At 48.2% G+C, this 24610-nt stretch overlaps 1 protein-coding gene across 1 annotated transcript in view; it reads left to right on the forward strand.

Annotated features, from left to right (window-relative positions):
• CCDC88B (coiled-coil domain containing 88B) overlaps positions 1-24610 on the forward strand; it is a 264648-nt gene that overhangs the window by 150518 nt on the left and 89520 nt on the right. Inside the window, exons 9-10 of the mRNA XM_040409106.1 lie at positions 15269-15350; positions 18235-18384. Of these exons, the coding sequence (XP_040265040.1) occupies positions 15269-15350; positions 18235-18384 (232 nt within the window). The remainder of the gene's footprint in view (positions 1-15268; positions 15351-18234; positions 18385-24610) is intronic.

A 24610-nucleotide genomic window follows, 5' to 3' on the forward strand; every position in this document is an offset into this window, starting at 1 on the left:
CGTTGTGCGTCTCATTTTGCCTTCCTTCTGACAGATCAGAAAAAGGGTCAAATAACAGATGATGTCAGACAAGCCAAAAAGGCTAAATAGCGGCCCAGTCATGAAGTAGGGAGGGTGGGAACAGCATGTGAAGTCCACAGAGTGGCCCTATGACATAGTTGTGAGGTGGAAGCAGCATGAGGAGGCCACAGAGTGGCACGACGACGAGAGATTGCGGAGGTGGCAGCAGCATGAGGAGGCCACAGAGTGGCAAGACGATGAGAGATTGCGGAGGTGGCGGCAGCATGAGGAGGCCACAGAGTGGCACGACGACGAGAGATTGCGGAGGTGGCAGCAGCATGAGGAGGCCACAGAGTGGCAAGACGATGAGAGATTGCGGAGGTGGCGGCAGCATGAGGAGACCACAGAGTGCACAACGATGAGAGATTGTGGAGGTGGCAGCAGCATGAGGACGCCACAGAGTGGCACGACGATGAGAGATTGCGTAGGTGGCAGCAGCATGAGGAGGCCACAGAATGGCACATTTGTGAGAGATTGCGGAGGTGGCAGCAGCATGAGGAGGACACAGAGTGGCACAATGACAGAATGTGGAGGTGGCGGCAGCATCAGGAGCCCACAGAGTGGCACAACGAAGAGAGATTATGGAGGTGGCAGCAGCATGAGAAGGCCACAGAGTGGCACAAAGATGAGAGATTGCGGAGGTGGCAGCAGCATGATGAGACCACAGAGTGGCACAACGACGAGAGATTGAGGAGGTGGCAGCAGCATGAGGAGGCCACAGAGTGGCACAACAATGATAGATTGTGGAGGTGGAAGCAGCATGAGGAGGCCACAGAGTGGCACAACGATGAGAGATTGCGGAGGTGGCAGCAGCATGAGGAGGCCACAGAGTGGCACCACGACGAGAGATTGTGGAGGTGGCAGCAGCATGAGGAGGCCACAGAATGGCACCACGATGAGAGATTGCAGAGGTAACAGCAGCATGAGGAGGCCACAGAGTGGCACAATGACAGAGTGTGGAGGTGGCGGCAGCATCAGGATACCACAGAGTGGTACAACAACGAGAGATTGAGGAGGTGGCAGCAGCATGAGAAGGCCACAGAGTGGCACAACAACGAGAGATTGTGGAGGTGGCAGCAGCTTGAGAAGACCACCGAGTGGCACGAAGACGAGAGATTGCGGAGGTGGCAGCAGCATGAGGAGGCCACAGAGTGGCACAATGACAGAGTGTGGAGGTGGCGGCAGCAGCATCAGGAGGAGGCCAAACAGTGGCACAATGACAGAGTCTGGAGGTGGCGGAAGCATGAGGAGGCCACAGAGTGGCACAATGACAGAGTGTGGAGGTGGTGGCAGCATTAGGAGACCAGAGTGGTACAACAACGAGAGATTGAGGAGGTGGCAGCAGCATGAGGAGGCCACAGAGTGGCACAACAACGAGAGATTGCGGAGGTGGCAGCAGCATGAGGAGACCACAGAGTGGCACAATGACAAAGTGCAAAGGTGGCGGCAGCAGCATCAGGAGATGTCACAGCCAGACAGCTGAGAAGCGCTCACAGGAGCTTCTCAGATCCTCCTCCTTGAATTTCTTTGTTTTGGTTTAGTTTCTCATCTCGTTAGTCTATCTCAGCTGTCATGCAGTTGGACTGATTGCTACCCTTTAAGTTCCTCCCCATAATGCAGTAGTGTGCGGCTGATACAACTTCCTGGAGTGTGTGTGCATGCTGTTCCCAGTTCCCAGTCCTCAGTCCTCAGTCCTCAGTCGTCTGCAAGATAAGTGCTGTTTATGTATTTATGATTTTGTCTTTTCTGGATCCAGGTGACCCTGACTCCCTCCGTGTCAGTGTAGGGAGCCGGTGGTTGTGTCCCTTCATTATTGTAGGGTCTTCAGGCAATAGATAGCCGAGGAACGTGGATATGTGGCCATCCACCTTTGGGGTGTTCGCATAGGCTGAGCAGTGAGGGAGAGCGGCAGGTCTATTGCAGGGGTCTCCCTTTGTTCCTTAGTTGTGGATCCAGAGTGACATTGTTTATATGGTATTATCTTGTTTCCTGTATACCATCCGTGACATTATCAGCCGCCAAAACCGTCTCAAGCATGGATCCGGTTTCACTTTTGGCTGAACGCTTTCAGGGTCTTTCTTTGGAGGTAGCTGATCTCCGTAAGACTTTTTCTCAGTTTCAAGTGACCGGTTCAGCTTGCGTTCATGGAGTTTGTGCTGAGCCTAAGATCTCGCTCCCGGATACGTTCTCCGGGGGTAGTGAGAATTTTGTGCGTTTTAGAGAGGCTTGCAAACTCCATTTTCGCCTTCTTCCTCATTCTTCTGGTGATGAAGAACGGAGGGTGGGGATCATTATATCGCTGCTCAGGGGTAACGCTCAGTCCTGGGCCTTTTCGCTACCGGAGGGGGCACGGCCCCTCCGCTCAGTGGATGAATTCTTTTTAGCCCTGGGTCAGATATATGATGATCCGGATCGTATTGCTCTGGCTGAGTCTAGACTACGTCTGTTATGCCAGGGTAAACAATCCGCAGAGATATACTGTTCAGAATTTCGGAGATGGGCAGCAGATACGGGTTGGAATGATGCTGCACTCCGAAGTCAATTTTGCTATGGTCTTTCAGAGGGATTGAAAGATGCATTTGCCTTTCATGAAAGACCTACCTCCTTGGATTCTGCTATGTCTCAGGCTGTTCGTATTGACAGGCGTCTTAGAGAGAGGGGAGAGATCTCTCCTTCCTGTCATACTCAGTCCTGGGACAGTGCAGCGGTCTCATTCTGTGCACAGGGGTCTCAGTCGCTGTCAGCCCCTTCTGAGCAGGAGTCCATGCAGCTGGGGTTGATTGCCTCTGACAATAGAAGATTCAGCCCGCAGGAGAGGGTTTGTTTTTGTTGTGGAGGTATAAATCATCTGGCAAATGTTTGTCCCTCTAGGAGATTCAGGCAGTTGTCTGGGAGTAATAAAGAGACAAAAAGGAAAAAATCTTTTAAAAATGTTCCGTCTGTTACTATTGGCAGGGTTGAGGCGGAAATTGAAGGTTTTCCGTTTGCTTGTAGTTCCCGTTTTGTCCTGCCTGCTAGGGTGGCGCTAGAGAGCAAGAGCATTTTTTGTGAGATTTTTGTGGATAGTGGAGCAGCTGTCAACCTCATTGATAATCAATTTGCAATAACTCATGGTTTCCAGGTATGCACTTTGGGAAAGGATATTCCTGTTTTTGCTATTGATTCAGCTCCACTTTCTCAGAAATCATTAAAGGGCATAGTTCACAATATCCGTTTAATTGTGAGTGATGCTCATGTTGAGGATGTGTCATGTTTCGTCCTTAGCGGTTTGCTTACTCCTCTAGTGTTGGGGCTACCCTGGCTCACTAAACATAACCCCACCATTGATTGGCAAGCGAGGCAAATAAATGGTTGGAGTAACTTTTGCAGAGAGAATTGCCTCATAACATCTGTTTCTGAAGTTTCTACTAAGACTGTACCACCTTTCCTCTCTGAATTTTTGGATGTCTTCTCTGAGAGTGGAGTTCAGGGTTTACCTCCGCACAGGGAGTATGATTGCCCTATTAATCTCATCCCAGGCGCCAAGCTGCCTAAATCTCATTTATACAATCTCTCCCAACCTGAGAGGGTCGCTATGCGGGCTTATATCTCTGAGAGTCTGAGAAAAGGACACATACGACCCTCGAAGTCACCTGTTGCCGCTGGTTTTTTCTTTGTTAAGAAAAAAGATGGTTCTTTAAGACCTTGTCTGGATTTCAGGGAGCTGAACAGTATCACTATTCGTGATCCTTATCCGCTTCCTCTGATCCCGGACCTGTTTAACCAGGTTGTTGGGGCTAAAGTCTTTTCCAAATTAGACCTAAGAGGGGCATACAACCTGGTTAGGGTCAGAGAAGGAGACGAATGGAAGACGGCTTTCAATACCCCTGAGGGCCATTTTGAGAATTTGGTTATGCCTTTTAGTTTGATGAATGCCCCAGCCGTTTTTCAGCATTTCGTCAACAGCATTTTTTATCATTTAATGGGAAAATTTGTATTAGTGTATTTGGATGACATTTTGATTTTTTCTCCTGATTTCAAGACTCATAAGGAACACTTACGTCAGGTCTTGCTCATCCTGCGGGAGAATAAATTATACGCGAAACTGGAAAAATGTGTGTTTGCGGTTCCAGAAATCCAATTTCTGGGGTTTCTTGTCTCCGCTTCTGGTTTTCGCGTGGACCCCGAGAAGGTCCGCGCTGTGCTTGAGTGGGAGCTTCCTGAGAATCAGAAGGCGCTGATGCGTTTTTTGGGCTTTGCCAATTATTACAGGAAATTTATTTTGAATTATTCCTCTGTTGTTAAACCACTCACTGATATGACCAGAAAGGGGGTAGATTTTTCTTCCTGGTCGGTAGAGGCGCGTAAGGCCTTTTCTAATATCAAGGAGAGTTTTGCTTCCGCTCCCATCCTAGTACAACCTGATATTTCGTTACCCTTCATAGTTGAGGTTGATGCTTCTGAGGTAGGGGTGGGTGCGGTCTTGTCTCAGGGTTCCTCTCCTGCCAAATGGCAACCGTGTGCCTTTTTCTCAAAGAAACTCTCCTCCGCAGAGAGAAATTATGATGTGGGAGATAGGGAATTGTTGGCCATCAAGTTGGCTTTTGAGGAATGGCGCCATTGGCTAGAGGGAGCCAGACACCTTATTACCGTGTTTACTGACCATAAAAATCTGGCCTACTTGGAGTCAGCCAAGCGTCTGAACCCGAGACAGGCCAGATGGTCTTTGTTCTTTTCAAGGTTTAATTTTGTTGTTACGTTCCGCCCTGGGGTTAAGAATGTGAAGGCAGATGCCCTGTCACGTTGTTTTCCAGGAGGTGGGAATTTTGAAGACCCGGGTCCCATTTTGGCTGAAGGTGTGGTGGTCTCTGCTCTTTTTCCTGAATTGGAGGCAGAGGTGCAGGCAGCCCAGTCAGAAGCTCCTGATCTTTGTCCTCCTGGGAGGTTGTTTGTGCCTCTCGCTTTGAGACACACGATTTTTAAAGAACACCACGACACGGTCCTTGCTGGGCACCCGGGGGCAAGAGCCACACTGGATCTCATCGCTCGGAGATTCGGGTGGCCTGCGCTTCGTAAGTCGGTTGAGGGTTTTGTGGCAGCTTGCGAGACTTGCGCTCGTGCCAAGGTCCCTCATTCACGGCCATCAGGTCCTCTCCTTCCTTTGCCCATTCCTTCCTGTCCTTGGACACATCTGTCCATGGACTTCATAACAGACTTGCCTCGTTCCTCGGGGAAGTCTGTGATTCTGGTGGTGGTGGACCGTTTTAGCAAAATGGTGCATTTTATCCCTTTTCCTGGTTTGCCCAATGCTAAGACGCTGGCGCAGGCATTTATTGACCACATTGTCAAATTGCATGGGATTCCTTCAGACATAGTCTCTGATAGGGGCACGCAGTTTGTTTCCAGATTCTGGAAGGCTTTCTGTTCTCGCTTGGGGGTTCGGTTGTCATTCTCTTCTGCTTTCCATCCGCAGTCGAATGGCCAGACAGAGCGCGTCAATCAGAATCTGGAGACATATCTGCGCTGTTTTGTGGCGGAGAATCAGGAGGATTGGTGTTCTTTTTTGTCCCTTGCTGAGTTTGCTTTAAATAACCGTCGTCAGGAGTCCTCTGATAAGTCACCATTTTTTGGTGCATATGGGTTCCATCCGCAGTTTGGGACTTTCTCGGGAGAGGGCTCTTCTGGTTTGCCTGATGAGGACAGATTCTCCTCGTCTTTGTCATCTATTTGGCAAAAGATTTAGGATAATCTAAAGAGCATGAGTGAGAGATATAAGCGTGTGGCGGATAAGAGACGTGTGCCTGGTCCGGACCTGAATGTTGGTGATCTGGTGTGGTTGTCTACCAAGAATATCAAATTGAAGGTTCCCTCCTGGAAGTTGGGTCCTAGGTTTATTGGGCCTTACAAGATCCTGTCTGTCATCAATCCTGTTGCCTACCGTCTTGATCTTCCTCAGACTTGGAAGATCCATAATGTTTTTCATAAGTCCTTATTGAAACCTTATGTTCAACCTATTGTACCCTCGCCTTTGCCTCCTCCTCCGATTATGGTTGATGGAAATCTTGAATTTCAGGTCTCTAGGATTATGGATTCTCGTCTTGTCCGCGGTTCCCTCCAGTACCTCGTTCATTGGGAGGGTTATGGTCCTGAGGAGAGGATGTGGGTCCCAGTGACGGACATTAAGGCCTCTCGTCTCATCAGGGCTTTCCATAGGTCCCATCCTGAGAAGGTGGGCTCTGAGTGTCCGGAGTCCACTCCTAGAGGGAGGGGTACTGTCACAGCCAGACAGCTGAGAAGCGCTCACAGGAGCTTCTCAGATCCTCCTCCTTGAATTTCTTTGTTTTGGTTTAGTTTCTCATCTCGTTAGTCTATCTCAGCTGTCATGCAGTTGGACTGATTGCTACCCTTTAAGTTCCTCCCCATAATGCAGTAGTGTGCGGCTGATACAACTTCCTGGAGTGTGTGTGCATGCTGTTCCCAGTTCCCAGTTCCCAGTCCTCAGTCTTCAGTCCTCAGTCGTCTGCAAGATAAGTGCTGTTTATGTATTTATGATTTTGTCTTTTATGGATCCAGGTGACCCTGACTCCCTCCGTGTCAGTGTAGGGAGCCGGTGGTCGTGTCCCTTCATTATTGTAGGGTCTTCAGGCAATAGATTGCCGAGGAACGTGGATATGCGGCCATCCACCTTTGGGGTGTTCGCATAGGCTGAGCAGTGAGGGAGAGCGGCAGGTCTATTGCAGGGGTCTCCCTTTGTTCCTTAGTTGTGGATCCAGAGTGACATTGTTTATATGGTATTATCTTGTTTCCTGTACACCATCCGTGACAGGAGAAGGCCACAAAGTGGCAAAATGACAGTGTGGAGGTGGCAGCAGCATCAGGAGGCCACAGAGTGACAAGGTGACATAATGTGGAGGTGGCAGCAGCATCAGGAGACCACAGAGTGGCAAGGTGACATAGTGTGGAGGTGGCAGCAGCATCAGGAGACCGCAGAGTGGCAAGGTGACAGAGAGTGGAGGTGGCAGCAACATCAGGAGACCATAGAGTGACCCGGTGACAGAGTGAGGAGGGAGGTGCCAATACCAGTACCAGCTGAAGGTGGTGGGTGAAAGAAGGAGCACTTGGCATCAGATGTGTGGCATCAGGCGGGTGGCAGCATCAGAATAGTAGCTGAGGCAGGTAGCCAGAAGAAATCGGTCTTTTTTGTCAAAGTGTTGTTGTGGCACCATGAATGATCTAGTCTGATGCATCAGGGTGGAAATCCTGGCTGATCCATGCCTGATTCATCTTGACAAAGGTCAGTCTCTCCACATTTTGGGTGGACAGGCGAGTTCTTTTTGGGGTAACTATATCCCGCACTAAACACCCGCTCTGATGCCACACTAGTGGCCGGGAAGGACAGCTTTTCCAGGGTAAACTCTGCCAGTTGCAACCACAAATCCAGTTTGGCTGCCCAGTAGTCCAGCGGATCTTCAATGTGGGGTGGCAGGGTGCTGTCCAAGTATGCCACCACCTGCTGGTTCAGGTCCTGCTCCAGGTCTAGCTGCTGCTGTGGTGAGTGAAAGCTGCTCATCAGCGATTCTAGACTCAGGCTTCTGCTGATAGAGCTGGTACTGCTCCTGCCACCCCACCCCTCCCCAGCAGCCATGGTAGTGGAATGTAAGCGCAGAGGGCCCCCCGGTCGGACCTGTGAGAGGATGGACGATGGTGCAGATAGGCAGCGGCCAACTGACTACATAGGATGTCTCTATAGTAGTTCAGTTTGTCCTCCCTCTCAACGAGTGTAAAAGGCCCCCATTTTGGACCGGTAGCGATGGTCCAACAAGGTGGAGAGCCAGAAGTAATCCATCTGCCGAATGGTGACAATTTGGCTGTCACTACGCAAGCAAGTGAGCATGCATCGGGCCATTTGTGCAAGTGACTTGGAGGGATTCCCTTCCTTCATCTCCACTGCATACTGCCACGGTGTGTCTGGGTCCTCTGCCTCATCTTCCTCATCGCTCTGTAGCTCCTCTGGCTGCTCCTGCTCCTCCTCTCCTGTCACCTGTGTAGAAAAACCACCCATTTTGCTACACATTGCTTTTGCTCCAATGTCCTCCTGCTCCTCCAGAGCCCCCACAGGGCTCATGTGGCCATGAGATCTCGGCGCCACGTCTCTGGTCCCCTGACCAGCCAGATTTACCAGCATCTGTTCCAGGACATGAAGCAGTGGAATGACGTTGTTCATCCCTTAGTCCTGGCGACTGACAAATAACTTGGCATCCTCAAAGGGCCTGAGCAAAAGGCAGGTGTAAAGCATGAGCTGCCACTGGCTGACATCGAAGTTACACAGGGGAGTACTCCTGTCTGCTTGGATCATCAAGAAATCGTTTATGGCCTTTTTCTGTTCGTATAGTCGGTCCAACATATGGAGGGTGGAATTCCAACTGGTGAAAACATCACATATCAGCCTATGTTGGGAGATGCCGTTCTGCCGCTGCAGCTCAAGGAGGGTGTGCTTTGCAGTGCACGAGTGGCTGAAGTGCATGCAAAGTTTCCTGGCCATTTTTAGGATGTTTTGCAGATGGGTGGAAGACTTCAGGAACAGCTTGACAACCAGATAGAACACGTGTGCCATGCAGGGCGCATGACACAGCCTTCCTTGACGCAGTGCAAACACAATGTTCTTCCCGTTGTCGGTCACTATGGCTCCGATTTTGAGTTGTAGCTGAGAAAGCCAGGATTTGATTTCTTGACGAAGGACACGGAGCAGTTCCTCCCCTGTGTGATTCGCCCAGGGAAACAAGGCTCAAGGACTGGCCCACCTTCTGTTCTACATGTGTGTGCAGGGCTGGTACTGCCTTTTTGGCAAAGAAATGACGGCTTGGGACTCTCTTGGCTCGGCACAAGCCATCAATTCTCTGAAAGGTGCAGATTCCACCACTTGCAAAGGGAGGGACTGCAGCACCAGCAACTTGGACAGGAGCACATTCAGCTTCTGTGCCGTTGGATGCGTGCACGCATACTGTTGTCTCTTGGCAATCGCTTTGGTGATCAATTGCTGATGGAATGACTGGATGAGGAGGAGGAGCAGGAGCATTGGCTGAGGTGGTGGAGCCTTGACTGCCTAAAACCGGGTGCATGCCACTGGGTGATGCAGTGGTTGTTGCGGAGGGCTGGACCACCACATCGGAGCCATGGTTCTCCCAGGCCACTTTATGGTGATGCTGCATATGTTGACACAGGGCCGTGGTGCCAACATTGACACCCTGGCCATGATTCACCTTCTGCCACATATTTTAGATATGGTTATGTTTACCTCCTCTGGCGGCTTAACAAAGAACTGCCACACCGCCGAGTAGGTGAGTTTACCTCCAACACTACGCACTATCTGACTGCTACCGCCACTGCCTCCGTGAACCCGTGCACCGCTACTTCCCGGGCAGGTAGTCTCCTGCAAAGCAGGTGGACTACACCGGGCATGTTTCACTCCCGACCTCCCACTGCTGCCACCCTGCTGACTCCCAGCCACCCTAGTGACTTGCTGGCTCATGGGCAAGCTGCCACCCTTTTCTCCCGATGATGATGAAGCCTCTTCATCACCCGGCTCCCAAGTGCGATCAGCTACATCATCATCACTGTCTGCACGTCACTGATGTCCTCCTCAACCGTCTCTGGGTCAGGAGCCTGTCCGTTCGCAACACCAGCTCCCATGACACTCTCCTCATCACTACTTGCCTGCCTACTGAAAGAAGTGGCGGATGTCTCCGCCACATCTTGGCTGGCCAGTAGCTACTGACTGTCCTCTAGTACAGCGGTCCCTAACCGCCTTGCCGTGGCCCAGGACCGGGCCCTGGAAGATGGTTTGCCGGGCTGCGGCGATCAGGGCAGTCTTTAACGCGGTACTAATGAAGCGCTTCCATTATGGAAGCACTTCATTAGTACAGAAGGACCAGGAAGCAGTGAAGGAACTGTACTCACCGCTTACTGATCCTCGACTCTGCTATCGGCTGTGCAGGTCGCTCTGTGACGCGATGGTGACCAGGAGCAGGAGAGGTAAGTGTTTTTTTTTAATTTTTTTATTTGCACTGGGGGCTGATGGCTGACATGGGGGGCTGATGGCTGACATGGGGGGGCTTATGGCTGACATGGGGGGGCTTATGGCTGACATGGGGGCTTATGGCTGACATGGGGGGCTGATGGCTGACATAAGGGGCTGATGGCTGACATGAGGGGCTGATGGCTGACATGAGGGGCTGATGGCTGACTATGAGGGGCTGATGGCTGACATGGGGGGCTGATGGCTGACATGGGGGGCTGATGGCTGACATGGGGGGCTGATGGCTGACATGAGGGGCTTATGGCTGTCATGGGGGGCTTATGACTGATATGGGGGCTGATAGATGTCTAAAGGTTTGGGGGTTGATCTGAGCCATTGGGGGTCTGATCTGAGGTATGATTAACATTGGGGCTTCTCCAGCAGCCCCAGTGACGATTCAGTCCGTCAAATTTCGCCCCTGCCAATAGTAGACTAACCAGGTACCTGACCTCCTGAGTTAGTAGAGTAGCCCACCCATAAACAAACACTGGTCCGGTTGAACTCTGGGGCCTGGCTCTGTTCTGTATGTTCCCAGCTGTTGAGTGGGCGTCTGCTACTCCTTGCTGCATTGTTGTTCTCTAGCTTGGAGCTGTGGATACTTGGTGGGCAGAGGCCAACTGTGCTCTGCCCAGATGCCAGCTCTTACGCTGGGGTAGCCTGTGGGGAATCAGCCTCTGGACAAGAGGATAGGGGAGGGCAGAGGCCAACTGCGCTCTGCTCAGATGCCAGCTCTTCCACTGGGGTAGCCTGTGGGGAGTGAGGTTCTGGACAAAAGGAAGGGGGGGGGGGCAGAGGCCAACTGCGCTCTGCCCAGATGCCAGCTCTTTCGCTGGGGTAGCCTGTGAGGATTCAGCCTCTGGACGAGGATAGGGGAGGGCAGAGGCCGACTGCGCTCTGCCCAGATGCCAGCTCTTCCGCTGGGATGGGGTCAGGGAATTCTACCCCCAGGACCTTGTTGCAGATCGGCTGTGGAGAGGAGGAATCACTTACCTCCTCCTCCTGGCATTCCTGCGGGGTTGGTGGGGGATCTGTACCGGCTGTCAAGCATCCCGGGAGGCCTGGTGCAGAGACTGCGGTCCCATCTGCACCATCGGAGTTAGGGGTGCTGTCCCCCTGTGATTGGGGAGAGAGACCGGTTGTCTCCTCTCCCTTCAAGGTACACTGCCGCTGGGGAATGGAGACGATGCTCTCCTCTCCCTGTAAACATACTGCTGCTGGGGAGCAGGACCGACTGTCCCTACTCCCTGAAACTCCGGCTGCCGTTGGGGATCTGGGCCGTCCGCCCAGCATCCCTGTAGGGCCGGTGGAGAAACCTCGGTTCCATCTCCACTTGCCATATGGGTTCCCCCCAGGACCAGTCTATGAGGTCCCCTACCTCCGCAGCTGGTACTGAAGCAGGGGATACTTCAGTCTGGTCTTCCCAGCTGTAGGGTTGTAGGTCTGGGACTGCCACCCAGCTCTCTGGCAGTGTATATTGGGGCCGAATTGAGCTGAGGAAGTATTGGTAATCCTGCTCCAGCTCCCACTCCATTGTCACTAGAGATGCCAGGTCTTGTCTCACCTCTCTCGCTGTAGCCCAATCATGCATAGCCTCTCTGTAGTCATGGATATCCCAGAACCGGGACTCTCCAGCATCTCCGAACTCCGGTTCTGCGAAGGCCTCAAACAGGCCAGGGCCATCATAATCCTCACCCTCGGGTCTGTCGTGCTCAGCCATCCAGGGGGAGTGCCGAATCACGTACCACCAGAGTGCCTGGTAGGCTTCGTCTAGCCAATGCTCCTTCCATACCAGGCTCTCGAGTTCTGTCACCCACTCATCCAAGGGCTGCTCTCCCAGAAGGGGCATTCGCAGGGCCACTCGCATCCGCAACCGATGCTCCTAACTGGGGAGACTCTCGCCCCGCCGACACTGTATGTCTTCCAGGGCCTCGTGCCAGACGCCTTTCCAGACTGCATCCCTCCAGTCCGGGTAATCCTCCTCCTCGTAGTGGAACGCTGTCTGAAGACTAGCCGATTCCATCCTGCTGTAGCCAGGGGCGCTGTACGGATACTAGCTTTGCCCTCAATATACTCCACGAACGGTGTCTCCGAGCTGCTTCTCCTTGCACTAGGACACCATCCCACCGCTGCCACCAATGTAGCGGTTACCCCCGGAGCGTAGAGGGGTTTCCACCACTGGAGGGTGTCCTTTTCCCGATCGTTGAGGAGTCTGCTCAGCATCCAGTAGTGATCAATAGGACCAATCCCACCGCTGCCACCACTGTAACGAATCTCCTAAGGAGGCTAGCCCTGAGGCTTCTCCAGCAGCCCCAGTGACGATTTAGTCCGTCACACTTTAAATTCTAGTTAAAGTGGCTGATGTATTTTAAGGGTTCTTTGCTTTACATACTGTACTTTAAGGGGTTGTTTCACTTCACTTCAGCAAGTGGCATTTATCATGTAGAGAAAGGTAATACAAGGTACTTACTAATGTATTGTGATTGTCCATATTGCCTCTTTTGCTGGCTTGATTAATTTTTCCATCATATAATACACTGCTCTTATCCAGGGGTTACAATCATCCTGCAATCCAGGAGCGGTGGCCTAGCCCTTTCCATGACATTTTTACAGCCATTTTAGTGCTCAAAAGAGTTCGGGTCCCCATTGACTTCAATGGGGTTCAGGTTCGGGGTCAAGTTCGGCTTTTTTCCGAAGTTCGGCTGAACCTGTTGAACCCGAACATCCAGGTGTCCGCTCAACTCTATTCAGGATAGTATTTCCTAGAAAACATTTAAACTGTTTACCCACAACAGATGTTAGACTTACCGACCTATAGTTTCCAGGCTCTGATTTGACCCTTTTTGAATATTGGCACCACATTCGCTAAGCGCCAATCCTGTGGAACACTCCCTGTCAATTTGACCCTGTCGACATGACTTTCTTTTATAGGCCGGCATAACGGAAACCAGATGGATCCGTTATGCTTGCCCATAGACCTGTATTATGACGGATCAAAGGTGCCTCTAAAGTTTATTCCGTTATTTTCTGTTGTAACCATGTTATAACGGAAAGCAATAACGGAATTCATGATGATGATGTGAACCCACCCTGAGTGTGGATTGTCAGTAGTTAAAAGCTTCGTAGTCCACTTGTTACATATTCAATATTAATTTATTGACTTTGCAACTATTTGATATAAAATGTTGCTATCGCATTCCAAAAGCGTGGGGCAAATAGATACTGCAGACGTAGTGTGAATCCCTTAGAAAGACACTAGGTAAAAATACTAGCAGTAAAACCACTATAAGCTAAAACCACAAGAGAATCATAAACCCTTTTAAAAAATAAAAATGATTTACATATCAGTGATTACCTATGGTTATGAAAAGTTGTACTAAGTTTCAGACTGCAGTCTTCATGCCTTCATTCATTTGTATCCCCTAATCTTCATTTTGCAACCTCCTAATCTCAGACTTTTCTCATGTGAGGTGTCTCTCTAAAAATGCTGAATGAGAGGCCTATGTGTCTAGGATAATGCTGTCTTCACTAGCTGTATGCATGAGCACAGCTTTATTATTGGACTAATTTCGCCTTCAGTAGATGGTTTATGCTCCTCCTTGCTGACACTGATGCAGCCGCCACCTTCAGAATTTTCCTCTCTACACTGTGATACAGTCTCTGTGATCTCTTTTTCCTACCTCTTTGCAGACTCTGATGTGTTTTTTTCCCTTTCCATCTACCCTGCTCTGGAGTGTGAAACCTTCACTACTCTTGGCAGCCTTTCAGTAAAGCTATTCATGCACAGCCAGTAAATGAAAGTAACAAAAATTACTGTAAATGTAGCTATACAAGGACAATAAATTTTTCACATGGGTGATAAACGGGTTTGATAACTTTTTTTCTTTAATAAATTAAATAATATTTTAAAATCTGCATATTGTCTAGGGACAAATGGATTGGAAGGGCTGGATTTTTGCTAGAAGATAAGGCGCTGTCAGAAGGTGGCTGACACAACGTATTCCCCATTCTCCAATAAAATAGAAATGCATGATCAGATCATCAATGACTAGATGTAGCCAACTGGCTACTCATGTGACGATAGGCATCTAATCAGTACTTACATAGTGTACTTATAGGGAGAGAATGCACTATGTGTGAGGATTAGAGATGTGCAAAGTTTTCAAAAATTCGATTTGTATGCTTCGCTGAATTTTTCCCCAAAATGTGCTTGGTTCTGAATTAATTTGTTAAGTGCATTAAATCAGTTATATGCTGACCTGCATCTTGGTGTAGATCACTGTGCATTGCAGCACCATGCATAGCTAGTCCTTTCTAGTAGTGAAAGAGTTACTGTGACAAGCAGGTGGACACCCCAATAACAGTAAAATTAGAAAGCTTATTCAACCCAATTTGAGAATCAAGGCCTAATAGAATAGCTTATCTATTTAACAAGGTGGACACCCCAATAACAGTAGTATTAGAAAGTTTATTCACCCCAATTTGAGAATCAAGGCATAACAGAATTGCTTATCTATTTAACAAGGTGGATACCCCAATAATAGTTCAATTACACAGCTTATTCACCCCAATTTGAGAATCAAGGCCTAATGAAATTGCTTATCTTTTAAACAAGGCAGACACCATTCAATTACAGTAGATAGCTCTGTGCCCTACACAGGGATTGATTCAAAGTGGGCTGTCTTCTATGGATCCCTTTGGCTTCAGATTACTGAGCCTGCATTGTACCTGCCCTATTCCTTCTGTCTCCCTATGCTCTCCCTACAGTGTGTAAAAACTCTCCCTATGATCTCCCTACACTGTCCCTGTTGTCTTCCTATCCAATATGCCACAATTAAAGGCTTCTTGAACACTGTCCCTAGCACTTGTCACATCTATCCCTATGCTCAGATTGAATTCTTCCTAAACTTCAAATCCACTTTCGAAGCTTCAATTCACTCAACACCAGTGAGGATTATCAGAAAATATGTGTTTAGGAACATCATTACAACTGCAAGCAACAGTCTCAGATAACATCTTTTGTTTTCATGTTGTAGGTTGAGCTAATATTTGTGAAAATTTCTAATTCACTTGGAATTAGTGCAACCCTTCATATACCACATTCACCAAATGAAATTATTAGTTAATGTTGGTGATTTTCTGTTTATGTTTTCTAAGGGAAGAGAAATCAGAGGAATTACTTGACAGTCAACAACAAGTTCAATTACTAGAGGTAGAGTTGCGAAAAATGCACCAGCAGGTACAGTAAAAAAATGTGATCTACATTATTGACAGAATATGTGCTCCAGGGTTTCCAAAATATCACATTTTTAAAGGATAACTATCGTATTTTTTATTTTTTTGGGGCGTATTGGATTGTGGTGATTAATATCACCTTGGTGGCCCAATTTCAACTTTTCACCGTGTATTCAATTACCCCTTAATTCCACATTTTTGTTCCCTGTCCTGCCTACTTTTACCTGTGCTTAAAATAGGGTTGCTAGGCATGGTCCGTCTATCTGTTGATAGACGGAGCACGCAGCGTGCAGGGTCACATTACTGACAGCCAGGGACTGTAAGTAAATGATTAAAGCCAGGTCCTCCCCAGCAGCTGATAACAGTGCCTGGGCTGTGTGCACTTCTCCCTGTCCCTGCGCTTGGCAGACGCTCCCTCACTCAGCAGAGCTGGAGGATGCAGAGTTGAAGCAGCGCAGACCAGGGAAGGGAGATCTGCCATCTGCTCAGTGTATAAATGAAAGCAACATGTGGTAAGAGGACAGGAGATTAACCCTTTAGGGGGAGGGCTCTGGTTACTGACACTTTTGGGGGGCTATTGTTACTGGCTAGTGAGGGCAGGCGGGATTAGCCTCAGGGTGAGGGCAGTGGCGGCCATCTTAATTGAATAGTGAAATTGCAGTTTTATGCAGACTGGTTGCTAAAGGCTGAATCTCATTAAATATGGGGTAAGTCTAATACTAAATATGGGGTAAGTCTAATACTAACTGATTCTTGAATATCATGTTATTAGTAACTACATATATGAAAATTGAAATTTGGGTCTAAATGTGACAGTTATCCTTTAATAGTATGGCACTTATCATATGGAGCAGAAAGGCCTTTTTGGTCCCCTTAGGTCCCAGGGCCCAGATGCAACTGCAACCACAGTATCCCTTATAGCTATGCCCCAGCAATGCATTTTATACTCACTATAGTTTACAATTACCAGCCCCTAACAATTTTATATTATATGGACATCAAATCCCACTTTAAGCCATGTCCTTTGCTCTAGGTCTGTCCATGTATTATACAGTGGGATGCGAAAGTTTGGGCAACCTTGTTAATCGTCATGATTTTCCTGTATAAATCGTTGGTTGTTACGATAAAAAATGTCAGTTAAATATATCATATAAGAGACACCCACAGTGATATTTGAGAAGTGAAATTAAGTTTATTGGATTTACAGAAAGTGTGCTATAATTGTTTATACAAAATTAGGCAGGTGCATAAATTTGGGCACTGTTGTCATTTTATTGATTCCAAAACCTTTAGAACTAATTATTGGAACTCAAATTGGCTTGGTAAGCTCAGTGACCCCTGACCTACATACACAGGTGAATCCAATTATGAGAAAGAGTATTTAAGGGGGTCAATTGTAAGTTTCCCTCCTCTTTTAATTTTCTCTGAAGAGTAGCAACATGGGGGTCTCAAAACAACTCTCAAGTGACCTGAAGACAAAGATTGTTCACCATCATGGTTTAGGGGAAGGATACATAAAGCTGTCTCAGAGATTTCAGCGGTCTGTTTCCACAGTTAGGAACATATTGAGGAAATGGAAGACCACAGGCTCAGTTCAAGTTAAGGCTCGAAGTGGCAGACCAAGAAAAATCTTGGATAGACAGAAGCGACGAATGGTGAGAACAGTCAGAGTCAACCCACAGACCAGCACCAAAGACCTACAACATCATCTTGCTGCAGATGGAGTCACTGTGCATCGTTCAACCATTCGGCGCACTTTACACAAGTAGATGCTGTATGCGAGAGTCATGCAGAGGAAGCCTTTTCTCCGCCCACAGGACAAAAAGTGCTGCTTGAGGTGGGCTAAAGCACATTTGGACAAGCCAGCTTCATTTTGGAATAAGGTGCTGTGGACTGATGAAACTAAAATTGAGTTATTTGGCCATAACAAGGGGCGTTATGCATGGAGGAAAAAGAACACAGCATTCCAAGAAAAACACCTGCTACCTACAGTAAAATATGGTGGTGGTTCCATCATACTGTGGGGCTGTGTGGCCAGTGCAGGGACTGGAAATCTTGTCAAAGTTGAGGGACCCATGGATTCCACTCAGTATCAGCAGATTCTGGAGACCAATGTCCAGGAATCAGTGACAAAACTGAAGCTGCACCAGGGCCGGATCTTTAAACAAGACAACGACCCTAAACACTGCTCAAAATCCACTAAGGCATTTATGCAGAGGAACAAGTACAACGTTCTGGAATGGCCATCTCAGTCCCCAGACCTGAATATAATTGAAAATCTGTGGTGTGACTTAAAGAGAGCTGTCCATGCTCGGTCGCCATCAAACCTGAATGAACTAAAGATGTTTTGTAAAGAGGAATGGTCCAAAATACCTTCAACCAGAATCCAGACTCTCATTGGAACCTACAGGAAGCATTTAGAGGCTGTAATTTCTGCAAAGGGAGGATCTACTAAATATTGATTTCATTTATTTTTTGTGGTGCCCAAATTTATGCACCTGCCTAATTTTGTTTAAACAATTATAGCACACTTTCTGTAAATCCAATAAACTTCATTTCACTTCTCAAATATCACTGTGTGTGTCTCATATATGATATATTTAACTGACATTTTTTATCGTAACAACCAACGATTTATACAGGAAAATCATGACGATTAACAAGGTTGCCTAAACTTTCGCATCCCACTGTATGTCACCCTTCCATTTGAATGGCCAACATGTGATACTACATTTCCCCTAGTAATATAAGGCAAAATTATAGGAGGGGGTGTTAATGAAGCTAGGCGCAATATGAAAATTCTTCAATTCTGTCACTTGCTGCAAGGTTTAATAACATAATTTTCCCAGTGTATATCAGAAAAAAACAAGTTCCTCTTTGTTCTCAAGGTCTGTGAACTCTCCCAATTGGCTGCACAGTCTCGTAGTTATCGTGATGAACTTGATGCGCTAAGAGAGCGTTCACGGCGCTCTGAGGGACAAGTAAATGCTCTCATGGAGAAGTTACGCACCATGGACCTTGTTCAACGAGCGTTACAGGTCTGACTCCTGCAAAGTACTGTATATATCATGTATAATACACTGGCTTCATTGACACTTGATTATATTATGTATAAAATGTAGTTGGCATGATGGGTAAATGGCACCACATGGACACATACCTAGATATGTTTTTTATGCTCCTCAGCTGAATGTTTCCAAACATTGAAGGATTCACATATCTTTATCTTATGTACCCTAAGGCTGGATTTGCTTTTTAAAAACTCATTTAAAAAAGGCATAAAAAAGCATGGAGATAACAAAGGAGATCTTCTGGGTGTAGTATATTAACTCTTGCACAACATAACTGTACATGGTTGGTGCAGTGTAAATGTATGGAGTGGGCTCACACTCTAAGCCCGTTCCATACAGTGCATGGTCTGGCTGCTGGCACCAGGCCGCAATGACTGCGATTAACTCCAGTACTGGTCATTTATTTCTTCAGAATCTGTGGTCTCTGAGCTGCTAGACGAACTCTTTGCCGTCGCCCCCCTCCGCTATGTGAAATCTCATGAAGGCGCAGTACCGCAGACTGCCTGCGCCTGCGCGATGTAGAAGCTCCTGAGGGCAATAGCTTTAAATTTGTCACTGGGCTCGGCGGATGCCCGGTGACACATTTGAAGCTGTTGCCCTCAGGAGCTTCTACATCGCGCAGGCAGTCCACGGTACTGCGCCTGCATGAGATTTCACATAGCGGAGGGGGGGGCGGCTGCAAAGAGTTCGGGTCTGGGCAGTTACTTATGCTGGAAGAGGCGTGCTTGGACTCTAAAGGAAGGCGGGTTGGGCACTGTACGGGGCTGTTCCTGGGCTCCAGATTAGGATAATAACACCCCTCTGGGCACCTTGGACACTCATTTGCATAACATAAAAAGTGGATTTTATCGCTAATAAAACCATGAAACAAAAAAACCCAGCAAGAAATAAGGTATTTTATTGTACATGGCAGTTGTAACACCTTAATATGCTCAAACCAGGTGACAGATTCCCTTTAACTATTAACATATAATAATATATTGAAAAAACATTGCCAATTTGCTGCTGTTGGTCACCTCACCCTCCCAAAAAGTTATGGAAAAAAAGTTGTATATATCCCAAAAAGGTACCAATAAAAACTATAGCTTAGAAAGTTATAGCTGTCAGAATACAGTGATGCAAAGAAATACATTTAGTTTCCAAAGGATTTTATTTTTAAAAAGTAGTAAAACATATTAAAAACAATATAAAGTAGGTATCACCGCAATCGTACTGACCTGCGGATGTCATTTTTAGGGCACATTCAATGTTATAAAAACAAAATCCCCAAAAAACCTTACAATTTCATCCCACAAAGAAGTTGTTTTCTGTTTTCCAGTACAGGATAAACAAGATAAGGTAAATTAAATGGTGCCTTTAAAACAATACAACTTGGTCCTGCAAAAGCCCTCATACGACAGAAGAAAATATTCTTCCGAGCTTCCACAATTTTTTCCACCATTTGCTGCTAGTATTATGTTGTTGTGAAAAGAATAGAGTTTATAAAGCATTGCTCATATTCATAATTGTGGTCCCTTGATGTATATACTATGGGGATTCGCTCTGGTAGACAGTACAAGCGGGTGAAGTATAGAGGAAAAGACACATTTGTAACTCAAAAACTGCAGTGTTTAATAACACTAGTTGCAGGTTCACAGTATGACAGTCCATTTTCAGTATTGGTGTTAGTTCACACCAAAACAGTTCATACAGAAAAACATTCACCTTTGATTCTGGGTGTTTAATCCACACCCGGCTGAATGCTCAGCCTCAGAAAGTCCACCTGCAGGCTTTAGGCTTCCTGCTCGCCCGACACAGTCTTAAGCTTTCAGCCCACACACAGGCCTCAGATCTCAGCAGAGTTTCACACAGCTCCAGTGTCAGAGAGGAGTAATCCACCCACCTGACAATGCTGGTCCAGGCCTGTCAAAACCCGGCCTGGACCGTGGGGAGTAGTCACTCACCCAGCACTTTGACTACTTCCAGTAAGAGCTGTCCCGGATCAACTATTTACAGCCATACTAAATAGCAAGATGTCACACAGCAACTGTTGCTGACACATGAAAACTGGCTCTTACTCCACCGAGGCCAGGAACCTCGGTGACACATACCTATCATCCACAATGATTCCTTGTACCTTCTTATATACCTCCCCCTTTGTTCAACCCTGAGGGGGTGAACACACACCAGACAGTGCACTCGGGACAAGGCATCCGCGTTACCTTGCAAGCAGCCTGCCCTGTGTTCTACGGAGAACTTTAAGTTCTGTAAGGAGAGGAACCACCTGGTGACTCAGATATTTCTCTCTTTGGCCTGGCTCATCCACTTGAGAGGGGAGTGGTCAGTCAACAGGCAGAACTTTCTCCCCAACAAATAGTAGCGGAGAGACTCGAGTGCCCACTTGATAGCCAGGCACTCTCTCTCCACTATACTGTACCTGGTTTTGGCTGGGGTAAACTTGCGGCTTAGGAAGACAATGGGATGCTCCTCCCCGTTAACTTCGTGAGACAGTACAGCACCGAGGCCTACTTTGGAGGCGTCCGTCTGTACTATGAATTCCCGCTTGAAGTCAGGCGTCACCAAAACCGGGGACCCACACAGGGCTGACTTCAAAGCGGAGAACGCCTCTTTTGCCCGATCATCCCAGCGAACCATCACCGACCTGCATCCCTTCAAGAGCACTGTTAATGGCACGGCCACTGTAGCAAAGTGGGGAACAAACCTCATATAATAGCCCACCATTTCCAGGAATGATTTTACTTGCCTAGTGGTGACAGGTCAGGGCCAATTCGAATTGCCTCTATTTTGTTCACTTGAGGTTTGATAACTCCGCACCTAATGACATACCCAAGGTACTTAGTCTCCTCTAACCCTATCGCACATTTTTTTGGGGTTAGAGGTTAGCCCAGCCTTCCTAACGGAGTCCAATGCAGCCTGCACTTTGGGTATGTGACTTTCCCAGTCGTTACTGTGGATGACCATATTGTCCAGGTAGTAGCCGAAAGTACCTACGATGTGGACGAATTATAATATTCATTAGCCTTTGAAAGGTGGCGGGGGCGCCATGCAAACCAAAGGGTAACACCTTGTACTGATATAGCCCCTCCAGTGTGATGAAGGCAGTTTTCTCTTTAGCAGCCTCTGTTAAGGGCACCTGCCAATAACCTTCGTGAGGTCCAAAACTGAAAAATATCGGGCTTGTCCTAACCTTTCAATTAGCTCATTGACTCGGGGCATAGGATATGCATCGAACTTAGAAATCTCGTTCAATTTTCTAAAGTCGTTACAAAACCGCAATGTTCTGCCTGGTTTGGGTATCAATACTATTGGGCTGGCCCACTCACTTTTAGACTCCTCGATGACGTCTAGTTGCAGCATTAGTTGCACTTCCTCCAAGATGGTTTTTCGCCGAGCCTCGGGTACCCGGTATAGTTTTAACTGGACCTGAGGCTCAGTGACAATGTCATGCCAAATTGTGTAAGTGCGTCCAGGGAGGTTCGAGAACACATCGGTGTTCCGGTTAATAAACTCCTTGACCTCCTGAGCCTATTTCGAGGAGAGGCTGTCAGCAATTCTTACTGTGGCAGCCGCTTCCCTTGCTTCAGACAGGGGGGCCGAAACCGTTCCCCTAGAAAATCTGGCCCCTGGCTCTCTTCAGTACAGGTTTCCCTATCTTTCCACGGTTTGAGTAAATACACACGGTACACCTGCTCCGGCTTTCGCCTCCCTGGTGTCACGGCCTCGGTGTTGTGCACCGTGACACATTTGCCGTGCATGCTGTTGCCTGGGGCAACCTATTGTTTATGCAACATGTATGTGCTCTGCCCCTCATATCATGGTTCCTCTCTGTCTGGTGCTGGAGGGGTTAACTACCTGGCTGGGTGTGGCCACTTGGTGTTTCTCTTGCCTGAGACTTCCAGGCTGGAGTTAGTTGTTCTCTAGCTTCTGTTTGTGCTGGAGCTATGCTCCTTTCCTGGGTGTTCTATCTGCCCAGGCCTTGAGGGCCACCTGGTGGGACATCGATGTCTCTCCAATGTCTTCTATGTCATCCCCTTGTCTACCTTCTCTTCACTACATATGCATATGTTTGGTGATGTTTATGTATGGGTGGGTGTTGTCTTGTCTAGTGTTGTTACATGTCTGGTCAACTGGTGTCTGTAGTTCAGCATGTTGCTAGAGATTTTCCCTAAGTGTTGCCCTCCGGAAGGGGGTGTCAGGGTTCCCCGGAGGGGGAACTACAAGTCTGGATGCTGCTCTGCCTTGGGCCGCCATGTGTCTGTTTTGCATACGGGTTTATAGGCAGTAACTGGTGTTCTGGTTACCTGGGTGTGGTTGTTTGTACTGTGTCCTGTATGGTGTGTGGGCACCAGTACTCATTCTCGGGTTCCAGACGGTGTTGCTATAAGTGTGTTATATGGTGTGCTTACCTGCCGATCCAGTTTCTGTATTCAGTCTCAACTGTTTCCTTGCAGCTAGGCCAGTGGAGACTCCTTTTCATCCGTGTCTGGGATGAACAGGTCATCTCTGCCCTTTATTTGAGGGATTATCAGGGTGACTCAGGGTCCTCGGTTTCCTGGGTATGAGCCATCCTACCATCCAGGTGAGGAGTTAGGGCGAGGATTAGGGATGCAATAGGAGGTGACCTGCTCCCTTGTCCCAGCTTTCTGGCCTAGTTGCTATCCCGTCTTCTTCCCATTGTATGGTGGGGAGTTTCCCTCACTCCCCACCGGGAAACCTGGCTGGTGTACCTTGTAGTTTACCTCTCCAATTTTCTCAAGTACCTCATAGGGCCACTGCCACCTGGCCAGGAAGTTACGGTCCACGGTCGGCACCAGAACCAAAGCCAGATTACCCAGGTTAAAGTTCCAGACCCGAGCCTGCCGATTATAGATCCGACTCTGTGCTCGCTGAGCTGCCTCCATATGCTCCCTGACAAGAGGCAAAACAGTCTCTATCCGCTGTTGCATCTTGGTAATGTACTGAAGGACACTTTTATGCGGAGTGGGTTGCTGTTCCCACGCCTCTTTGGCTACATCCAACAAACCATGAGGATGTCTGCCATATAGCAATTCGAAGGGCGAGAACCCAGTAGAGGCCTGGGGAACCTCTAGCACAGTGAACATGAGATAGGGCAGAAGAAGGTCCCAGTCCTTCCCATCTTTAGACACCACCCTTTTTAACATGGTTTTTATTGTTTTGTTAAACCTCTCAACGAGACCGTCAGTTTGTGGATGGTACATGTACGTCTGTAACTGTTTGATATGCTGCAACTTACAGAGTTCCCTCATGACCTTGGACATAAAAGGGGTCCCCTGGTCAGTCAGAACCTCCTTAGGTAGCCCAACTCGGGAGAACATTTCCATTAGCTCCTTAGCTATAAGTTTAGCCGATGTATGTCGCAGTGGCACTGCCTCCGGGTACCGAGTGGCGTAGTCTAGGACAACCAAGATGTGTTGGTGTCCTTTAGCGGACTTTGGTACTGGGTCTAAGAGGTCCATAGCGATTCACTCAAACAGTACCTCGATGATCGGGAGAGGTACCAAAAGACTGCTGAAAAGGTGCTGGGGGCTAGTTGCCTGGCAGGTCGGGCAAGACTTACAGAATTCATCCACCTCTCTAAACACACTGGGCCAGTAAAATCATTCTAATATCTGGTCCTGTGTTTTCTGCATTCCCAGATGACCCCCGAGAACATGTTGGTGGGCTAACTCTAACATGAGTTTGCGATAAGCCTGGGGCACCACCAATTGTTCAATGGGTTTACCCTGAAGCTGGTTTACTCTATACAACATATCCTGATGAACCACAAAACGGGGGGACACCGACTCTGCTTGTTGTGGTTCACCATCTATTATTAATACATTTTCCCAGGCTCGGGACAGGGTTGGGTCCCGGTGTTGTGCAGTACTAATATTATCCCCGGAGACATTGAGGTCTGCCAGCTCAGGCCCCGGCGGCAAATCCTCCACGTCTCCCACCATTACACTCAGTGGGGTTGCCTCCCTGTCACGGCCTTTGGTGTACCCTGTGACACTGTTGCCACACTTGCGGTTGCCCGCAGCAACGTGTTGCTGTTAGAGCATGTAGTGGCAGGTTCTCGGCCTTCTGGGTGATTTCCGTGACATGGTTGCCACGCATGCTGTTGCCGGTAGTAATGTGTGGCTTAGTTGGCTGGTGTGTGCACTTCCCCTTTAAGTGGCTTCTTTCCCCTGTC

Source organism: Bufo bufo, chromosome 10 (genome assembly GCF_905171765.1).
Source record: "Bufo bufo chromosome 10, aBufBuf1.1, whole genome shotgun sequence".
In the NCBI taxonomy this organism is placed as follows: domain Eukaryota; kingdom Metazoa; phylum Chordata; class Amphibia; order Anura; family Bufonidae; genus Bufo; species Bufo bufo.